The sequence below is a fragment of the Anabrus simplex genome, chromosome 5, assembly GCF_040414725.1.
Source record: "Anabrus simplex isolate iqAnaSimp1 chromosome 5, ASM4041472v1, whole genome shotgun sequence".
Lineage (NCBI taxonomy): Eukaryota > Metazoa > Arthropoda > Insecta > Orthoptera > Tettigoniidae > Anabrus > Anabrus simplex.
In genome coordinates this window covers 19,085,072-19,105,028 of record NC_090269.1, presented here as the reverse complement: position 1 = coordinate 19,105,028, position 19,957 = coordinate 19,085,072, and the positions used below count along the sequence as shown (strand labels likewise).

Genomic DNA, 19,957 nt, shown 5'->3' with positions numbered 1-19,957 from the left:
CACTAACTACTTTTACGGTTTTCGGAGACACCGAGGTGTCACAGAAGTTTGAGCACCTTCAAATACCACTGGACTGAACCAGGATTGAACCTGCCAAGTTGGGGTCAGAAGGCCAGCACTTCAACCATCTGAGCCTCTCTGACTGGCGATCTAGATTTTGGACCCCTTTAAATAATAAGCACAGTAATTTAGACATTGTAAATTGTATCCACTGATTTTTTTTTTTTCACGATCATTTTATCATAGAGGAAGAAGATCCATTTTAGTTTTGGACATATTTTTAAGTTAGATTGAATAGGACCGACAAGTTTTAATTGTGTTAAAACACCATTAATTTATGTTACCCACAGTTATGTTTTGTTCACATTTTAAAAATTATTATCCTGGCATGTTAGTCTTAAGAGATTATTAACGTTCGTATATTATACTATATATGGTTAAAAAGGTCCCAAACTTTGACCTAAAGGTTGTCTACAGGCTGAAGATGCCCAAATAATGGGTGATACATGTACCTGACCTTATAAGTCTACATAAATTCATGTTGGTTCAAACCACATTAAATGTGGAAAGTATTGAATAGGTGATTTTATAAATTATCCTTGAGATTCTATGCCATTTTCTCATCACCATTCGTTTTAGATTCTAGTCAGTGGGTACATTTTGAAGTTTTAATTTGCATTTTGTTACACCTTGTACCATTAGGGGCCTATGACCTAGCTGTTAGGCCCCTTTAAACGACAATCATCATCATCATCATCATCATCATCATCATTGTCGTCATCAAGAGTTGTCCCTTGTTAACTTCTTGCAGAGTACAAAGATTTTGACGTAGATATGTCTTAGAGCTGGGGGTCATCCGAAAATTAGTGTAATGAAAACAGTGTCATGTAACAAAATGTGTGATGGAAGTGTAATCTAACAACCATGCAGGCTGTGATGTAAAGTACGGATGGATGGCCACGACCGAGAGACATATAAGTCATACTTATGATTATTTAATTTTCCCATAGAGAAATTTGACACCATTTATTTTTGAAGCTTATGGCAACACCCAGATGATGTAAGTAATGTGGGTTCTCTTCAGTGAAATGAAATGGCGTATGGCTTTTAGTGCTGTGAGATCCCAGGACGGATTCAGCTCGCCAGGTGCAGGTCTTTTTATTTGAAGCCTGTAGGTGCCTTGCGCGTGATGATGAGGTTGAAATGATGATGAAGACAACACATACACCCAGCCCTGTGCCAGGGAAATTAACCAATGATGGTTAAAATTCTCAAATCAAACCTGGGACCCCTATGGCCAAAGGCCAGCACGCTAACCATTTAGCATGGAGCCGGACTTCTCTTCAGTGTAAATCCTACTCAACTACTCTATTTGCATACTCTATGCTTGTTTTATGCTGAAGCTCAATCAGGTAGATGCATGTAAGGCAGTATATTGCCACACAGTAACACTGTTACCTATCTTTTTTCCTGCTTACTCTTTTTCAGTGTGCAATAAATTAAACTTCATTTGACATCCTTAGTAAATGACGGACAATATAGTTGAGCTTGAAATAAGTATGAAGTCAGAATGGTAACATGAATAAACTTTAAGAATTGAATAACTGGGTGACCTGGCCATGCGGTTAGAGGTGCGCAGCTGTGAGCTTGCATCCAGGTGTTACTGGGTTCGAACCCCACCGTCGGCAGCCCTGAAGTTGTTTTTCCGTGGTTTCCCATTTTCACACCAGGCAAATGCTGGGGCTGTAACTTATTTAAGGCCACGGCCGCTTTGTTCCAACTCCTAGCTTTTTCCCATCCCATCATTGCCATAAAACCTATCTGTGCCTGTGTGTCATAAAGCAGATTGTTAAAAAAATCCTGTATTTAAAACCAGTTTTGAATTAGCTCATTCTTACTGTAGTACAAAGATTGTTTTTGCTTTCTAAGATTTTAGAGGAATTAAGTTTAGAGTGATACACATACATATAGAAAGACAGAAATGACAGAAAATAAAAAAATTGGACATGAACAGTACAGAAATACCATTCTCTTTTAATTCTGAGCAATGTAGAGACAAAACTCTTTATTTTATATACACTCACAAGCAAAAAAGCGAAACACTATGTATTTCAGACAAAATTTAATGTTAGTTAATGTTAGTTTTATAAATTAAATGTAATGACATTGCAACAATATAGCAATGCATCGTAAGTTAATTAGCCCATTTCAGAAGTTTCAGCAGAATCATTCTTTACATGGAGAATGGAAGTCTAACAGCCCTCTGGTACATCGAGGAGATTTTAGTGGATCACGTGGTGCCTTTTACACCTGTCATCGGCAAGAACTTTATCCTGATGCATGACAATGCTTGCCTACATGTTGCCGTTTTTGTAGAGTACCTGGATGAAGTGAGAATTGAGCGCTTGGCATGGCCTGCTCGTAGTTCCAGTCTAAACCACACATAACATGTCTGGGATATACTTGGGATACGTGCTTAGAGTCATTCCTCTGTCACACTGGTTCAACTTCAGGGTGTGCTCCAAGTAGATGGGAGCTCATACCACTAGAGAACATTTGAGATTGCATCCTGAGCATGCCTGATCGAATCACAGTTTTAAGTACAGCTAGAGGTGGTAATACCTGTTACTGAGGCAATGGAAATGTGTTGAAAATATGTGGACAGATGGACTGCGTATGAAACTGTGCAAAGCTCCAGGTTTCGACATTTCCAGATTCGTGTTGGCGGACTGTTATGATTGTCATGATCAACAATCTTTATCAGTTATTGCGCTGAAACTTCTCAAATGGGCTAAGTAACTTATGATACATTTCCATAGTGTTATAATATCATAATATTTGATTTTTACCATGTTTTAAACGGACTAACATTAACATTTGTCTGAAATATGTAGTGTTTCGCTTTTTTATTTCCGGTGAGTGTATATAGATGTACGCCAAGTTTTTCATATTAGATGTCAGTTGGATAGAATTATTGTATCCAGAATGGCCATTATAATTATTTTAGATTACCTGAAAAAAGTTCCATTATTGAGTCCTCATTGTTGACAGTACATCTCAATAAATAACAGTTGCTCTGTCTCTCAGTGTGCCAATGTTGTAACGAAAAGGAGACCATATATGGATCTTCCATCTCCGTTTTCCTTTAGTCTTATAATCTACGGCAGATTTTTGTGACAGGTCTCTTGTTTGGTGCAAGGAGTACAATTACAAAATCATTCTCTCTCCATAGTGCAACACTACCTGTATGGCGTACATAGTTTGTAATTTGTAACCTTTTGCTTCTGCAGCCTGTATCTGTTTGTAGATTGATTCTGTGTAATTGTTCTCCAATTACTCTCTTTAACTCTGCGTGTATTAAGAAAAAGTTGTTTGCTATTCTGTCATTTGGCAAACTCAAATATCTTGGGTCAGATACATAAATAAAATTAATTCATCCCTTCACCATATCACATCTTCAGCAAGTAGTGTTTCATATTCATTGTTGTACTGTTACACATGCAATTATTGTATGCTGCCTTTACAGAAATTTCTGTATATTTTCAGATTATGATATTAAGTCACCATCAGCAGTGGATTACTCAGATATCAATGAATTGGCTGATGATGATTATGCTGATTTCAAATCAGTATTACAGTCCTCAGCCATTAAGACTGAAGATGGTACAGATTATGATGCTGATGATGAAGGCACTGGATTGAAATCTGACACCCAGCTGATGCCTCCACCTCCACCATTGTTAGGGACAGATAAAGATGGCCACCCTCTTGAAGATGCAGCATCAATTGAGGCGAGAAAAAAGAAATTGGAGACACCCCTTGCTGCAATGTTACCTTCCAAATATGCTAATGTTGATGTCACTGAATTGTTTCCTGACTTTCGTATTGATAAGGTATGTGGTTTCAAATTATGTAGGAAAGTGCTTACAATTCACTGAACCGGTTGTTGACAGGTTAATGTTTATACTGTTGCGGTGGTAATGCCATTTAGCAGAGATGAGTGGTAGCCAAAAAGAGAGTACCTCTCACTTAATAGCGTTTACTGTACAGTAGTGTTATTGTTGATCAGTTCTAGGACATTGTAAGCCACCGCATTTAGTTTTCTTGCAGTTTGGCAATATTAGGACATCCAAGGTCATGGAAGTCTTTTGTTTTCACCTCTTTTTAGGATTAACTTTTCTTGTATTATTTTTTGTTACGTTTCCCTTCTCATTTTATTGTTTACCTTCATTATCATCCTGATCAATTTCAGTTGATTATCACACGGTTTTGTACGTTAAAGAGTAATTGCGACAGGAAGGACCATCATCGCCATTTAACTTGTTGCCTTGGCATTTGAACAATATTTCTTTGGCAGTGGTTTTTGGCGTTGATAGACATGGCATGGAAAAACTAAATTATTGAATATCTCTGTTATCATTACTCATAATTAATCTGTATTGTCATCCTCAACAAGATCATCATCATCATCGTCATCATCATCATCATCAATGTCCCACTCCAGTTGCCCGGTGTGGTTAACAAGCCTCCTCCACTCCTTTCTGTCCTTCCACTTTTCCTGCTCCATTACTTCCACCACATCTAATCCAGCTTCTCTAATGTCCTTCTAAATCTGATCCATCCACCTTCTTCTCGGTCCTCCAACTGGTCTCTTTCCTTTAACTTCTCTTTCTAATTCCCTTCTTGCTACCCGTTCCTTTCCCATTCTTTTTACATGTCTGAACCATCTCAGTCTTGCTTTCTGCATGTTCTGTACTAACGGTTCGATATTTAGCTCTTCTCTGATTTTAATATTTTGAATTCTATCTCTTCTTGTCTTTTTAACCGATGTTCTTAAAAATTTAATTTCTACTGCTTGGATCTTACTATCTTGTCTCTTATTAGTTAACAGCATTTCTAGTCCATATGTTACAATTGGTATGAAATATATAATGTTAATTTTATTCTCTTGGGCACTTTGTCATCCCATAAAAGCTCTCTGCCTTGATGATAAAATGTTGTACCTTTACTTAGTCTGTTATTAATTTCAGGATTGATTTCATTACTTACAAGTAATGTATGGCCCAGTGCAATCTCTGGGTATACCTAAACTTAAATATTGAGTTTTTAACAAATGTGTGCGTGCATATGAAAAGGGACCACATGTCGGGTATTGAGATAAAAGTACTGTCGTGTTCCATAATATCTAACTAATATCATGTAATTGAATCGAATGCCTCCGAAAGAAATTAAGGCCTTAAATTAGCATGTAATGTTGGAACTTCAGATTTCATAACTTTAGCTGTTTAAAAATTTGGCTGCTTTATGACACAAATAACTACTAAACTATTTAGAAGTTACACTGGCATTTACATTTTTATGTTCACTGGTATTATGACGTCGATTTTTTTAAAGAATATTACCAACAGGTATTATCTACAGACATATTTTTTCGTGGAGATCTATCTATCGATGCTAAGTCTCTGAGGTTTCATGACTTGCAGAAGGTCACTGAAGACAACTATCCTGCCGGGCGAATTGGTTGTGCGGTTAGGGGCGTGCAGCTGTGAGCTTGCATCTGGGGGATAGTGGGTTTGGGCTCCACTGTCTGCAGCCCTGAAGGTGCTTTTCCGTGGTTTCCTATTTTCACACTTGGCAAATGCTAGAGCTGTACCTTAATTAAGGCCACGCCTGATTCCTTCCCACTCCTAGGCCTTTCCTATCCCATCGTCGCCATAAGACCTATCTGTGTCGGTGTGATGTAAAGCAAGGTGTAAAAAATAAAAAAATAAAAATGAAGACAACTAATTGGCAACACTATTTCACTTTACAAAAATTATCACATACATTAATGATCATTAATCACAGCCAGCATAAGACAGGAATATCAGTTATTCATGCTGAACCCTACGTTTTGGGCATATTATATGCCCTTTCACCATTTGGTCCCAAAGTCCTACCTCTCCACAGTAGCTGCAGGTGGGTCAAGACCTCTTCTTTGAGGAAAACTTTCTCAGAATTGGTGGTTTTCTTTTCTGAGCCTTAATTATTTGTTTAGGCATTATACTTTTTCATACCTGCCAAGTATTCCGGTTTTTCCATAAAATATATGGATTTTGAGTGTGTTTTACGGTTGTACGGATGAACAATGTTATTGTACAAATTTTGAATATCCGCGCTTGGTTTCGCTTTCTGACGTCAAATCGGATTTGACTTTCGATAGTAGCTGGTAATACGAGATGCAGTGTTTGAAATTCGGCCAGTAAATGTATCGCTAATCGCATGATCGATTATCACAGAATTAACAGGTAATGAGCAAATTTTATTGTGCATACTTTAGAATAGATTGCTGTTGGAAAGGGCAAACGAGGTGCATTGGATTTGACTCGTAAAACGTTTTGAGGGCCAACGTAACCATGGAGGGCAGCTTAAACGATATAAGGATGTTCTAAAGTATAATCTTAAAAGATGTCATATTGATACGATCAACTGGGAAACTACAGCCGAGGATAAGCCCAAATGGCGTAGCATTGTATACAATGGAGTTTAACATCTAGAAAAAGATAGGAGAAGATTAGAAGCTGAGAGGAGGAACTGCAGGAAAGAACGAGCGAATGTGAGGGATGGCATTCTTGCACAACCATCTGCTGCAACTACTAGTGTGTGCTGTCACTGCAATAAAATCTGTGCATCCAGAATCCGACTGTTCAGCCATCTGAGACGACACAGTTAATATGTCCAAATGACATTGTATTTATATACTGCATATTCGCTGATGAATAAATGCCTATGATGATGATGATGACTGATAACTCACTCCAAAAGTTGGCACCTCTGTAATAATAATAATAATAATAATAATAATAATAATAATAATAATAATAATAATAATTTAAATATTTGGGAGAAATTATTCAGCCCTCTGGTTTAAACCGCGAAGCAAATAAAGAAAGAATTTCCAAATTACAGAAAGCATACAGGATCACTTGGAACAGGTATAATAAAAAATCAATATCTCGGAATGCAAAACTCAGACACTATATTACAGTGATCAAAACTGAAGCGTTATATGCCTCAGAAACCTTAATCATTGGTGGCAGTTCTTTAACCAAAGACATTGAGAAACAAGAAAGGAAAATTTTACAAAAATTTTTTTGGCTCAGTTTGTATAGATGGAATATGGAGAAAAAAATCATCCCAGGAGATATATTGTCATTCTGAAAAAATCTCTCACACTTTTCGGAAAAGACGATTGAAATTTTATGGACACATTATCAGAATGAACACTAACATGCTAACTAAAAGAATTCTCAACCTGGCCCTCTCATTAAAAACTAAGAACAGCTGGCTTTATGAAATTGAAACAGATCTCCAGGAAATCAACATCTCAGAAGACATTGTACAGGACAGATGTAAATTCAGAACCAAAATTGACAATCACCACTTTGAAGATAAATCCAACACCAGAGCTACTATAACTTGGACAGAAGAACGAAGGAAGAAGTTCAGCGAGAGGATGAAGAGATTTTGGGAGGAAAAGAAGGCCAACACATCAGCTAAGCAAGTTCAACTGTGCTCCTGAGTAGGGCATAATGATGTAAAAAAAAAAAAATCAATCAATCAATCAATCAATCAATCATACTGATCTGCATTTAGGGCAGTCGCCCAGGTGGCAGATTCCCTATCTGTTGCACCCTAGCCTTTTCCTAAATGATTTCAAAGAAATTGGAAATTTATTGAACATCTCCCTTGGTAAGTTATTCCAATCCCTAACTCCCCTTTCTATAAATGAATATTTGCCCCAGTTTGTCCTCTTGAATTCCAACTATCTTCATATTGGTATTATAAATTTACTCATTCAGGACAAATATTTTAGGTTCCCTATGGGAATCAACATCTACATCATTTGATGGCCAGGCAGGCATCTATTTTTGAAAATGAGACATAGCTCTCATAATGCATTGGCACTGCTGGTGGCTTCAAATAGCCTATGCAGTGGCCTCCACGGTATGCACTAGCCTTGCGTCTTGGGTGGTGTGCTAAGTCCCAACTGACGAGCCTAACTTAGCACACGAGGGCGAAACGCAGGCAACCAAGAATGAGTTAGCTGGAAAATTTATAATGTCCAATAACGGACCATTATATTGGTATTATAAATTTACTCATTCAGGACACATATTTTAGGTTCCCTATGGGAATCAACATCTACATCATTTGATGGCCAGGCAGGCATCTATTTTTGAAAATGAGACATAGCTCTCATAGTGCATTGGCACTGCTGGTGGCTTCAAATAGCCTATGCAGTGGCCTCCACGGTATGCACTAGCCTTGCGTCTTGGGTGGTGTGCTAAGTCCCAACTGAGGAGCCTAACTTAGCACACGAGGGCGAAACACAGGCAACCAAGAATGAGTTAGCTGGAAAATTTATAATGTCCAATAACGGACCATTATATTGGTATTACATACCACTTAGTCGAGCAGCTCTTCTTCTTTCTCTCAATTCTTCCCAACCCAAACATTGCAACATTTTTGTAACGCTACTCTTTTGTCGGAAATCACCCAGAACAAATCGAGCTGCTTTTCTTTGGATTTTTTCCAGTTCTTGAATCAGGTAATCCTGGTGAGGGTCCCATACACTGGAACCATACTCTAGTTGGGGTCTTACCAGAGACTTATATGCACTCTCTTTTACATCCTTACTACAACCCCTAAACACCCTCATAACCATGTGGAGAGATCTGTACCCTTGTTACCGTGATTCCGTGGTAGATAAAGATGAATGGGTCGATATAAGACAATCAAAAGATTAATTTAAAACTTTAAAATTAGAGCTATATTTCTTTCTTTGCTGTCTTTTGGTTTCTTTTCAAGTTTTAAATTTTACACTTTGCTAGGAAACCAACAATCCAGGTACAGAACTAGCTTGTTAGCTTAGGTAAAATGTTGGAAAAATCAGAATAATCAACAAATTGCCAGTGAACATTCTGAGCTTAAAGCTCCCAATTTACAAATGTTACTTGAGCACTACTCCTCCATTTAATCAAAAATCAAGGAGACGGATCTCCCAATTTCTTTTACACCATTAGTAAGAGCATCTTTGCTCTACAAGTTTATCTAGGAGACTACTCTCCAAACCTTATAACATTACAGCCTTTCAAAGGCACCATTAAACCTTTACATTAGTAGACAGAGCGTCCTGGCTCTATAAAATTTACAACTTAGGAACCTATTTCCAGAAATGTCCAGGCCTATCAAAGCCACATCCTACGTTTACAAAATAGAACAGTATTCACTATTTTAAAAGATCAACAGTCTAACATCTTTACATGAAAAGAATGAAAAGAGTTTAACAGGGGTATCGAGTATCCATTCTACCAGGCGTTTGTAAAAACGACAGGTTAAAGTTACTGGCTCAAAAATCAAAATGGTAAGGAGGCGGATACTTGTGCTCCTTGAAAATTGAGATGAAAAGCTTAAAACTCTTTTTGAGCTAATGGCCCGAAGTTACAAAGGCTAAGCCTATACTACTGAGGTGACTAGATGGAGAAAATATTTAAGTTACAAAGGTTACAAACTGAGAAAGTTTACAAAATCATAGTCACTTCAAAATCAAGTTGATAGAACACGAGAGGGTAGCTCACTCTCTATTCCCTTATTTTGGTTAAGTTCCTTCAGCTTTTTTGAAATTTACATTTGAATTTTGGAATTTACATTTTAGAAAATTAGAGTTACATTGTTAAAGATTGGAAACCTTCCCCTCGAGCTTTCAAAGACTAACACTTAGTTAAGCCAGAACTGCCATTACTGTGAGCTGATCAACTACTTGATGATGGACGAGGCACCCCGCATCCTTTATAAACACGCACACTAGACTGGAGCGATGAAATAAGACAACCTGGTTGAAAATAAGTCAGCTTTTATACCCGAGAGGAAGGTTCCAGAAAACTCTGGGCTAATGCCCGACCCACCTCAATTCTAATTGGTTAATCAAATAAACACCAGAAGCGTTTGATTGGAGGAAAAATCAATATACAAAATTTTCTATTGGCCAACATCTTAAGTTGGCGGGAAGAGATAGAAGTGTTGTAAAGTTTAACACACCGGAAACAAAGAATAATCAGTTCAGTTTAGGAAACCTTAGAATACAAAATTACTTTACAATTTTAACAGTTAATCTTCACACCAGAGGGCATAACATAAGTGTATAGTAGAGAAATCTGTAGGGAAATGTCCAAACTTCTTGAATTAATTGTTGCAACTTTTAGATTTTAGATGGCATTCTCCAAGGCGCTTCATTTAAATGAACAGGGCAGGTGTACCTTTCGGTACAATAATCATAATAATAATATTATTATGCGAAGAAGATCAGGAAACTGATCACGCAAAGCTCACTTCGAAGTTGTGCATTTCCTTCTTTGCCAGGCAGCCTTCAATTTTTCTCTCATCGTGGTTCTTTATTCTTCTATCCATTTGGCTCCTGTCTTCTTCTTGTAGTTTCTCTCTGACTCTACTTCCCACTTGTTGATTTTCGTTCTGTAGCAGGTTCGGTCTGCAATATCGCCCACTTTGGTTCTTGATTTTTCCAGGTCTTGGTGGATTTCCGATGTTTACCTATTTGTTTTGCTGTTTTCTGTTGCCGGACTTTGAGGTGACGCTGTGAGTGTGCTCCGTGTTTATCCCGCGCTAACTGCATTTAAAACAGCATATATAGTCCGTAAGTTGTGTGAAAAGTGGTGTTAAGTTGTAACTAGTAACTAGTGTACGTTGGAAGATGCCTTCAGTCAAAGGTGCACACGAAAGACTGGATAAATTTGAAGCAGCTATGAACAGGTTCGAGGCACGCCTAGAACTTGTTGATGGCTCCCAAGGCTCCAGCACAACCAACCCTGCTGGTAATTCCCTAGCTTCCTTGAGGCAGGAATTCATGGAATTTAGGTCAGCGATAACCAGTGAACTCAAGTCGCTTAGAGATGAACTAAATGATCTTCAACATAAACTGGAGGAACATGACGAGCTACTGGATGAGGCAGAGCAGTACAGTAGAAGAAACTGTTTGCTCATACATGGTATCGCCGAGGAACCAAATGAAGACATTTACAGAAAAGTGAAGGACGTATTCTCCAAACATCTAGAGTTGGAAGTGCCCATGGAAGGGATCGATAGAATCCACCGAATTGGAAAGCCTCAGAGGACAGCAGCAGAGGTACTAACAGCGGGTAAGCGGCCGATTATCGTCAAGTTCACTCGCTACTGGGAACGTGAACGCGTGTGGGGTGCTAAGCGCAAGCTAAAAGGCACGAAAATCCTGATCACTGAATCGCTGACAAGAACACGTAAGGCAATTTTAAATTCTGCTCGGGACAGATTCGGCATGAGAAATGTGTGGACACTAGATGGTCGTATTGTAGTTCTGCTTCCAGACGGCACTAAGAAGATTATTACCACGAATGCGGATTTGAAATCTTTAAAGTTTTAGTGGGATAAACGTTAACAACTATGTTTCTTGTAATTATTATTGTTGTTATTATTATAGTGTTTTTAAGAATGTGTGAATGTGTGTGTAAATGCCGGCAAGTGATTGTTAGCTGTCTCATTCTCCAGGAAGTCGAGGTGAGTTTCCTTCTTCTAAATAGCATGTATTGTTATCTTATAATCTACTTGTTGGAATTCTTAGTATTCAGCTAGACAGTTATTGTGCACCTGGACCTGACCTTGGCAGTGACAATATCAATAATCCCTCACTCTCGGTCTCTCCCTTCTCAGCAAGTACCGGTACTCTGTTGAAACATGCATTGTCGTCCTCTTCTTACAGTCTACAGTGTTGCCATGTAAATGCTCTTTCTCTTCCGGCGCACTACGACGAAATTCAAGCAATACTAACGGAAAATAATTTACATATACTTTGCATCTCTGAAACCTGGCTGTCTCCTAGCATCCCTTCCTCCATGGTTGATATCGATCGATATGATCTAATACGCTTCGATCGGTCGGACGGAAGGCGTGGTGGCGGGACAGCGATTTACTGTAGAAACGATCTACAGAGCCGAGTGGTATGTACTTCTTCCCAGGGTGTACGAACACGGCCGGAATTCATGTTCGTTGAAGTAAATATCAACAGACAAAAAGTGATGTTTTCTGTCATATACAAACCGCCTGGTGTAACTGATATGACCGAATTCGAAACGTCTTTACTAGACTTCCAGGCTATTTATGAACACATAATCATTATGGGTGACTTTAACTGTAAACTACTTAATACGACTCATGACAGTAAACGATTAGTAGATTTGTTTAGTACCTGTAACATGACCATTCTCCCACTACAACCCACGAACCACGTGTATGCAACAAACCGTTTATCACACACACTCATAGATCTCATTATAACGAACAACCCAGGTAAAGTAATAACCCATGGACAAATCCCTGTACCATCCATTTCGACCCACGACCTTATATATTTATCCTATTCCCTCAAAGTGCCTAAATACAAACCCAAGTACATAACTGTCAGAAATACGAAGGACTTAAACTTGGATTACTTGAAATATGACGCTTATCAACTACCGTGGGACGATATACGGAGTCTAAATGATACTGACGCTAAAGTTAACTTGTTTAATACGATGGTAAAGAACTTATATGACAGACATGCCCCCAAACGTCGAATAAAGGTTTCTCGCCCTTCTTGTCCATGGCTAGATGATGAAACCAAGAGAATGATGGCCCACCGTGACTCTTTATTTCGACATTATAAGCATACCCTAGATGACGCAGACTTCGAATCTTACCGGATCTTAAGAAATCGCACAAAGCAATTAATCAGAAATAAAAAATGTGCATATTTCCGGAATTTAGCTAACAACATAAATTCTAATCGTGCTTGGGACCAACTGAGAGCTCTGGGAATAGGAAAACATCAACAGAGACAGACAACTCCTGACATTCCACTTGACGAACTGAACGATTACTTTAGTAGAATAAATATTCAACCTACCCCAATTAACTGTACCGTCTCACCGCCCTCCCCTCCAGCCAATCCACCATTCACATTTCACAGTGTCACAGAAAATCAGGTTAAAAAGGCTTTGTACTCGATTAAATCAAAGGCCACAGGTGTAGACGATATTCCTATTGCTTTTATACATAACATTATGGGTGCTGTCCTGCCTATACTGACGCACATACTGAACGTTTGTTTACTAAACGGAACTTTCCCAACTGTTTGGAAAACAGCCAATATTATACCGGTACCTAAGAGTTTAGACCCACAATCACCCTCTGACTATCGTCCGGTGTCCATACTCCCTGCGCTTTCTAAAGCCTTCGAACGTTTAGTATACGAGCAGGTTCTGGAGTACCTAAATAAAAATGCTCTTTTGGACCCTTTGCAGTCTGGATTTAAGAAGGGGCACAGTACCGCGACAGCACTTTTGAAGGTTACTGAAGACATTAGAAATGCTATGGACAAACGACTGCTTACTATACTTATCCTTCTTGACTTCAGTAGCGCCTTTGACACTATAGACATTCAGACTATGATAAAGAAAATGGAACTACTAAATTTTGACCTGGCTGCGCTTAAGTTTTTTAGTTCTTATTTGAGTAACCGTCAACAGCGTGTAACAGTAAACGACAAGGTCTCTAAATGGAAAATGAAACTTAGTGGTGCCCCACAGGGCAGTATTCTAGGGCCCTTACTTTTCTGTATTTATATCAATGACATATCATCGGTGACAGGAAATAACACACATCACCTCTATGCTGACGATCTTCAGATTTATCGACACTGCAAGACTTCAGACTTAGATGAAACAATACAAGATATTAACAATGACCTCCGACGACTCAGTATATATGCACAACGAAATTCTCTTATACTAAACGCCACAAAATCTCAGGCAATCATAATAGGAACACGAAAATTACTGAACTGCTCAAACAATATTGCAATCCCGCCTATCCTACTGAATGGTAACATTATTCACTACAATAAAACAGTTAAAAATCTGGGCGTAATTATGAATGAAACACTTGATTGGTCTGATCACACGAAAATCATCTGTAAAAAGATTTTTGGAGCGCTACACCCTCTTAAACGGCAAAGGGATGTATTTCCATTTGAGCTTAAGGCCAAACTAATACAGACACTGGTTCTCCCTATTCTTGATTATTGTGACGTTGTTCTAGTTGATATGACAAGAGAAGAAACACTTAAACTTCAACGAGCACTGAATTCCTGCGTGCGATTTATTTACAATATTGGGTACGATGTTCACATTACTCCATACTATAAGGCTCTCTCATGGCTGAAGCCTGATAAACGTCGGCAGCTACACATTTTAACGATGGTATTTAGAGTACTAGCGGAAAGTCAGCCACTGTATATTTCTTCTAAATTCACCTTTCTATCATCATTTCACAACTTAAATACACGTTCCAGATCCACTCTTTCTATTCCAGTGCACCGCACAAATAAAATTAATAGATCGTTTGTAGTGACCGGCACCAGATTATGGAATTCCCTGCCAGCTCAGGTCAGAGAAACTAGCTCTTTACAAAGGTTTAAGGTCACCTGCCGAGACTACCTGCTGAGGACAGCTAACTGAATGGTTGAAGTATGAATGTGTGCGCGCCTGAGGATAAGTCATTATTAAGAGTTCTTACTTTTAATTAGTTTTATTATTAACTTAGTAATGTATTTAAAATTGCTCTCAATTCTATTAATTTTTTGTTTGGTTTTAACTATTTTAAATATCTCATAACTTTGTGTATGGTTTTGATTAGTATGTGGTTAAGTGGAAGAGAGGGCCTCGAGCCCTAACTTCGCCACTGAAAAAAAGGCATTAATAAATAATAAATAAATAAATAATATGTCCATAAAATTTCAGGCGTCTTTTTCTGATGTCAGCTGCAATGTTTGAGAGCTCCTCGGTTTTTGTACGAGACTGCAGTTGGTATCCCTCGTCAGTCACTTTTGGGCCGAGAATTTTCTGATGATTTTATGTTCCTCTTTCAGTATATCTAGATCCAGTGTTTCACTCGCGTATAGTATTTCACATTTGATAACGGTGTTGTAATGTCGACTTTTGGTGAAGATTGAGAGGCATTGTTTGTTGTAAATATTTTGCATTCGGCCGAGGGCTCTCTTGATTTTCTGGATGCAGACCTCGAGGGCCTTCTTTTCTTTTCCTGTTGATATTACAATTTCTCTGAGATATCGGAAATCAGTTACTTTTTCGATTGTGCCATATTTCGTGTTCAAATTCTGGAGGTTGCAGTGGTGGTTGTTGTTGTTGTTGTTGTTGTTATTATTATAGGATAATTATAATAATTATTATTAAGAGGTGTAAGAAGGTGCCAGGGTGAATGGGCGGACAAGGAAATGACCAGAGCATAAGTCAAAGCACTAAATCTTGAAATTTTTATTTCTTTCCCTTTTTTTAATTTTAAAATTTGATTTATTGAAGATTTGGAACAAACAACAACACATGAGCTCATCAGCTCTGATAACAACAGCAGACTATAAACCAAAAATTGGGTACAATAACAAGGTAACATATAAGGTATGAGCATTATATATTTGAACATGTACACTACTATAAGAGCATGTTTGCTCCACTAATATAAATCCTAGGAGACTGAGCTCCAATAGTTACTACAGTCCAGCCTCTCAGAGGCCAGAAGAGTGTGAAGAATTTAGAGGTTTAGAGAATTTGTCACCCCATACCAAGGTGAATGGGAATCGACAGAACCGGGCGAGTTGGTCGTGCGCGTAGAGGCGCGCGGCTGTGAGCTTGCATCCGGGAGATAGTAGGTTCGAATCCCACTATCGGCAGCCCTGAAAATGGTTTTCCGTGGTTTCCCATTTTCACACCAGGCAAATGCTGGGGCTGTACCTTAATTAAGGCCACGGCCGCTTCCTTCCAACTCCTAGGCCTTTCCTATCCCATCGTCGCCATAAGACCTATCTGTGTCGGTGCGACGTAAAGCCCCTAGCAAAAAAAAAAGGAATCGACAGAGGGTGAGCACTGTTTGTTCCCTTCATTTACATGTTTCCCAGCAGGGATTTGAACAGAGTCCTCAGACTTGCCGAAAATCTACATAGTTTTAAAAATAAGTTTTAGTTTAGTTTTAGTTTAGTTTGGTTTTAGTTTAAAAAATAACGTTGTGTAGTGCACAAAACAGCAAGGTCTGTAATTGACTGTTGTACAAATTAAGTGACCCTCGTATTCTATGTGCAATTTGTGTGCTTTATTGTTGAACTTGGAAAGGAAACAACTACACTTTGAGACATCTAATTACCAGATTCACCGTACACCGTTTCCAATTCAAGATATGTGTCAATGCCCGTTTTAATGATCCATATGAAGAATGGGAGATATCATGTGTTGGAATGTAGGAAACTCTTGGTGTCACTGTTGAAGTTTTTCACCAGTGAGGGCTAATAACTCTCTGTGTAATTATAATCATGGCCATTGGCTGCAATGAAGTTTTTATCATTTATTGTTTAAATAAAAAATTAAAAAATCACAATCATTCTAAAGGAAAAAAAATCCAAATTTTATTTTTGCCTTTTTGGTTTGTCAAGCTGGTATGTCATCGTATTCAATACAAGAAAAAAATATAGCTTTTAGTTTGTAAATGCTGAAGTAACATTTAGTTGACATTTTAGGATAATCAAATTGGAATGCAATTGCATTAGGTGATAAGGTTCTGACCCGTTTTGTTTTTTATTTATTTTGAAAGTGAAGCATTATCTGGTATGTACTGTAGTTGTGGAACTTACTTATTTTGATTTATCACTTGATGTCCTTGAATGATTTGTTGACATTTGGTAACACTGATACCTTTATCTTGTATATATATTTTCTTTCTCTTTAGGTACTTCGTTTCTCCCGCCTATTTGGTCCTGGCAAACCTAGTAGTTTGCCTCAAATCTGGCGAAGTGTGAGGAAGCGTCGCCGACGGCGTAAACAAATGCATCAGGATCATTCTGATTCTGGTTCAGATCAGGATACCCAAAGGGATAGGAGGCGAGGCTGGACCCTGAACTATGCTCCTCCTCCTGGTCCAGAGATGTGCAAGTCAGATGATGAGGCAAGTTATCATATTTGAAAGCCTGACTACTCTTACAGATTAATTGAAATATTCAATCTTTTGAGCTTTCCTGTTTCTGTAAAAAGTAAAATTCTTATTTGCGATGCCTTTTACCTACATAGATCCTGTGCCAGGTAAATGGTTGTGTATACTATTTTGGAAGAAATATGCCATATCCTCACACATATTTTTCAAAATATGGTGATGAAAAAGACGGGGTGTGGGTATTATTTCCATCAATGTTGATACAGTGCTTGTTACACAAAAATCTCTCTGCCAACTCTGTTCCTGCCACAAACAAGAAGCATGCCATATATACTGTATGTACCGGGAGGTAAACCTCAATGCCGCGCATTCAAAATTAGCGCCTTAATGAACTCCTCTTTTGAAGTAATGTGGAAACTACTACAACTGAAAATTGGAACTTTAATCAGAAGATGTTACCACCGTAATATTATGTAATTTTGTTATTGTACAGTTTCCTAAACTGGGTGAATTTCTCCTTGTTTTGTTTGCCATTCATCAAGAAGTTTGGACATTCTTCCATAGATGACACTGCCAGAAAAACTATGATCATGCACCCTGGTGCGAAGTGAAAGAACTTATGATTTAAAGGTTTTGTATTTCTAGGTTTTTGTAACTGATTGATGTTCATTTATTTTTGGGTTGGCAATATTTTCTCTTTCTTTCTGCCAGTTTTGAATCTAGCCAATCCCTAATTTTTGTAATAAATTTTCAACCTATCACAGGCTTCTTGTTCGATTCTGAATGCTACAAGGAATTCATCCAATAAAATTGAGAGGGTGTGGCTAGTTATGATCTCAAACCTTCCCTGGGGGTTTATAAACTGCGGATTTTCACGTTTCTTGGCCAATTGATCAACGTCTATCTGAGTGTGTGTGTTAAGCAGGAGGCGGGTGGCCTCTTTCGTCGGCAGCTAGAACATCTACAAGGTAATGGCCACATAACTTTATTCCTTCTTGCTAATTCCGCAGTTTAACCTGAGGGAAAGGTCCAACTCTTTAGTATGTAACAACTTTTCTAAAATGTAACTTTCTTCCGGCTAATGTAAAAACGTATAATAAAATCTTTGAAAATTTATCAACCTTAGCCTTCTGAGGCATTTTCTGGACCTTAATCAAATTATGAAGTCCAGGATACCTCCTTATTCATATTCTTACTGCATATGAATTAACAAAGACAGTGAACAGAAACCCCCAGCATTCATGGACGACCACTGACTGGGGGAAAGAGCATCCGCCCATCACAATCATCGCAATCACAAGCAACTAGGTTTGTTAGTTGTAAAAAAAAAACACCAACACAAATATATTCCAATTAACAAACTGACACAACAGATGATTAAACTATAACTTACTGCTACAGTACCTATTCTATGAATGTTATTATTGAGGAGAGCATTTTAAAGTTTCAAAAATTTCAAACAAATCAGGGAGTTTTTCAATATTAACTGTACCCGGCGGTACACCTCTACACCGTTTATTTAAAAGTTGCGCCAGCTGAAACTCCTCTTCTGGAGGAAGGTTGAACTTTATCTATTCTATTAATTCTCTACTTTCTCAGAAGATGTCACCACGTGGAAAATTTTGAGTTTGTGAACTGTGTCATTTTCGACGTACTTTTGTTTTGCTTGTATTAAGAAGTGTGAACTTTCTCTTCCAGAGGACACTACTGTAGATCAACAATAGTGCAACCTAGTGCGGAGTCAAAGAACTATTTTGTTGGAGAAAATTTAATTTCAGGAGTTTGTTCTTTGTTAAATTTCTTTCTGTCATTGTTTAAGTTGGCAATATTTACCCCTTTCTTCCCCTTGCTTTGAATGTATCCAATCACGAATTTCTTCAATGAATTTCTGACCAATCAGGGGTATCTTCCCCCATCTTGTATCTGTTGCGGGGTCCTACCCAATAAAATCTTTGTGGGAGGGTGTTTTCTTTCCCCTAACGCCTAGAATTTTCTGCGAGAGTATTTAAACTGCTGATTTTAGGGTCTCCGGGCCACTTCTGTTCCATCTTTCAGTGTATTAAGTACATAGCAGGAGGCGGGAAGCGCCTCTTTCCTCGGCAGCGATCTACTACCAGGTAATGGCCTATTAATATCTTCTTTTCTTGCTAGGTCGGCAGTTTAACTCTCGCGGCGGGTTCGAAGCGTTTTCCATCATGTAACCTTTTCCTAAAATGTAACTACTCTTTTCTTCTATTCTCTTGTAAAGCTACATTATGGGATAGAGAGTGCTAACCCTCTCGAGTTCCCACTCACATCGTCTTGAGGTGAACTTATTTTTCTCAACCAATTCTCCCGTAATGTAATGTAAATTGCCTTTAAGTCACCTCTGTAGTATGGGATTAGCCCTTGTATTAACGGCCTAGTGCCAAGTAGGTCTTAAGCAAAGTGTATTAGGAGTGCAAGTTCGCCTCCTCTCAAGTTGTATTTTAGAGGTCATGTATTAATCTTTTCTCACCTAATAGACCTCAGTAGGTTGGGTATTTTACCCCTGTGTATATGTCCTTTGAGGACAACTTGAAAGTTGAGTTTGGTGTGGCCTGGGAGAGGCTTAACTTTAAGAGCGAGTGGCTCTTTTCTAAAATTGAGAGTTGTATGCCTCGAGGAGGCTTTGCTGTGTAATTTGGAGCAAGGGCTCCAGGGTTTGAGTGGGGTCTTCTGCCCCTTTTGTTGAAATTGGTATATCGTAAAGTTGAGCTAGTTGCTCAAGAATTGTGTTTTCAGGGCTCGAAGCCCAAATTCTTTAATCCCTGTAATTGTACATTTCAAGTTGTATTTCGGCTACTAAGTACCTGTTCTATTTGTTGTTACCTAATTTTGAAAAGAAAATATAACCTTGTTAAATTTTAAAATT

The 19,957-nt window shown here is 38.3% G+C and overlaps 1 protein-coding gene across 1 annotated transcript in view; it reads left to right on the top strand.

The window, feature by feature from the left end:
• Taf1 (TATA-box binding protein associated factor 1) overlaps positions 1-19,957 on the top strand; it is a 320,423-nt gene that overhangs the window by 81,529 nt on the left and 218,937 nt on the right. The window contains exons 3-4 of the mRNA XM_067146785.2: positions 3,547-3,893; positions 16,864-17,079. Of these exons, the coding sequence (XP_067002886.1) occupies positions 3,547-3,893; positions 16,864-17,079 (563 nt within the window). The remainder of the gene's footprint in view (positions 1-3,546; positions 3,894-16,863; positions 17,080-19,957) is intronic.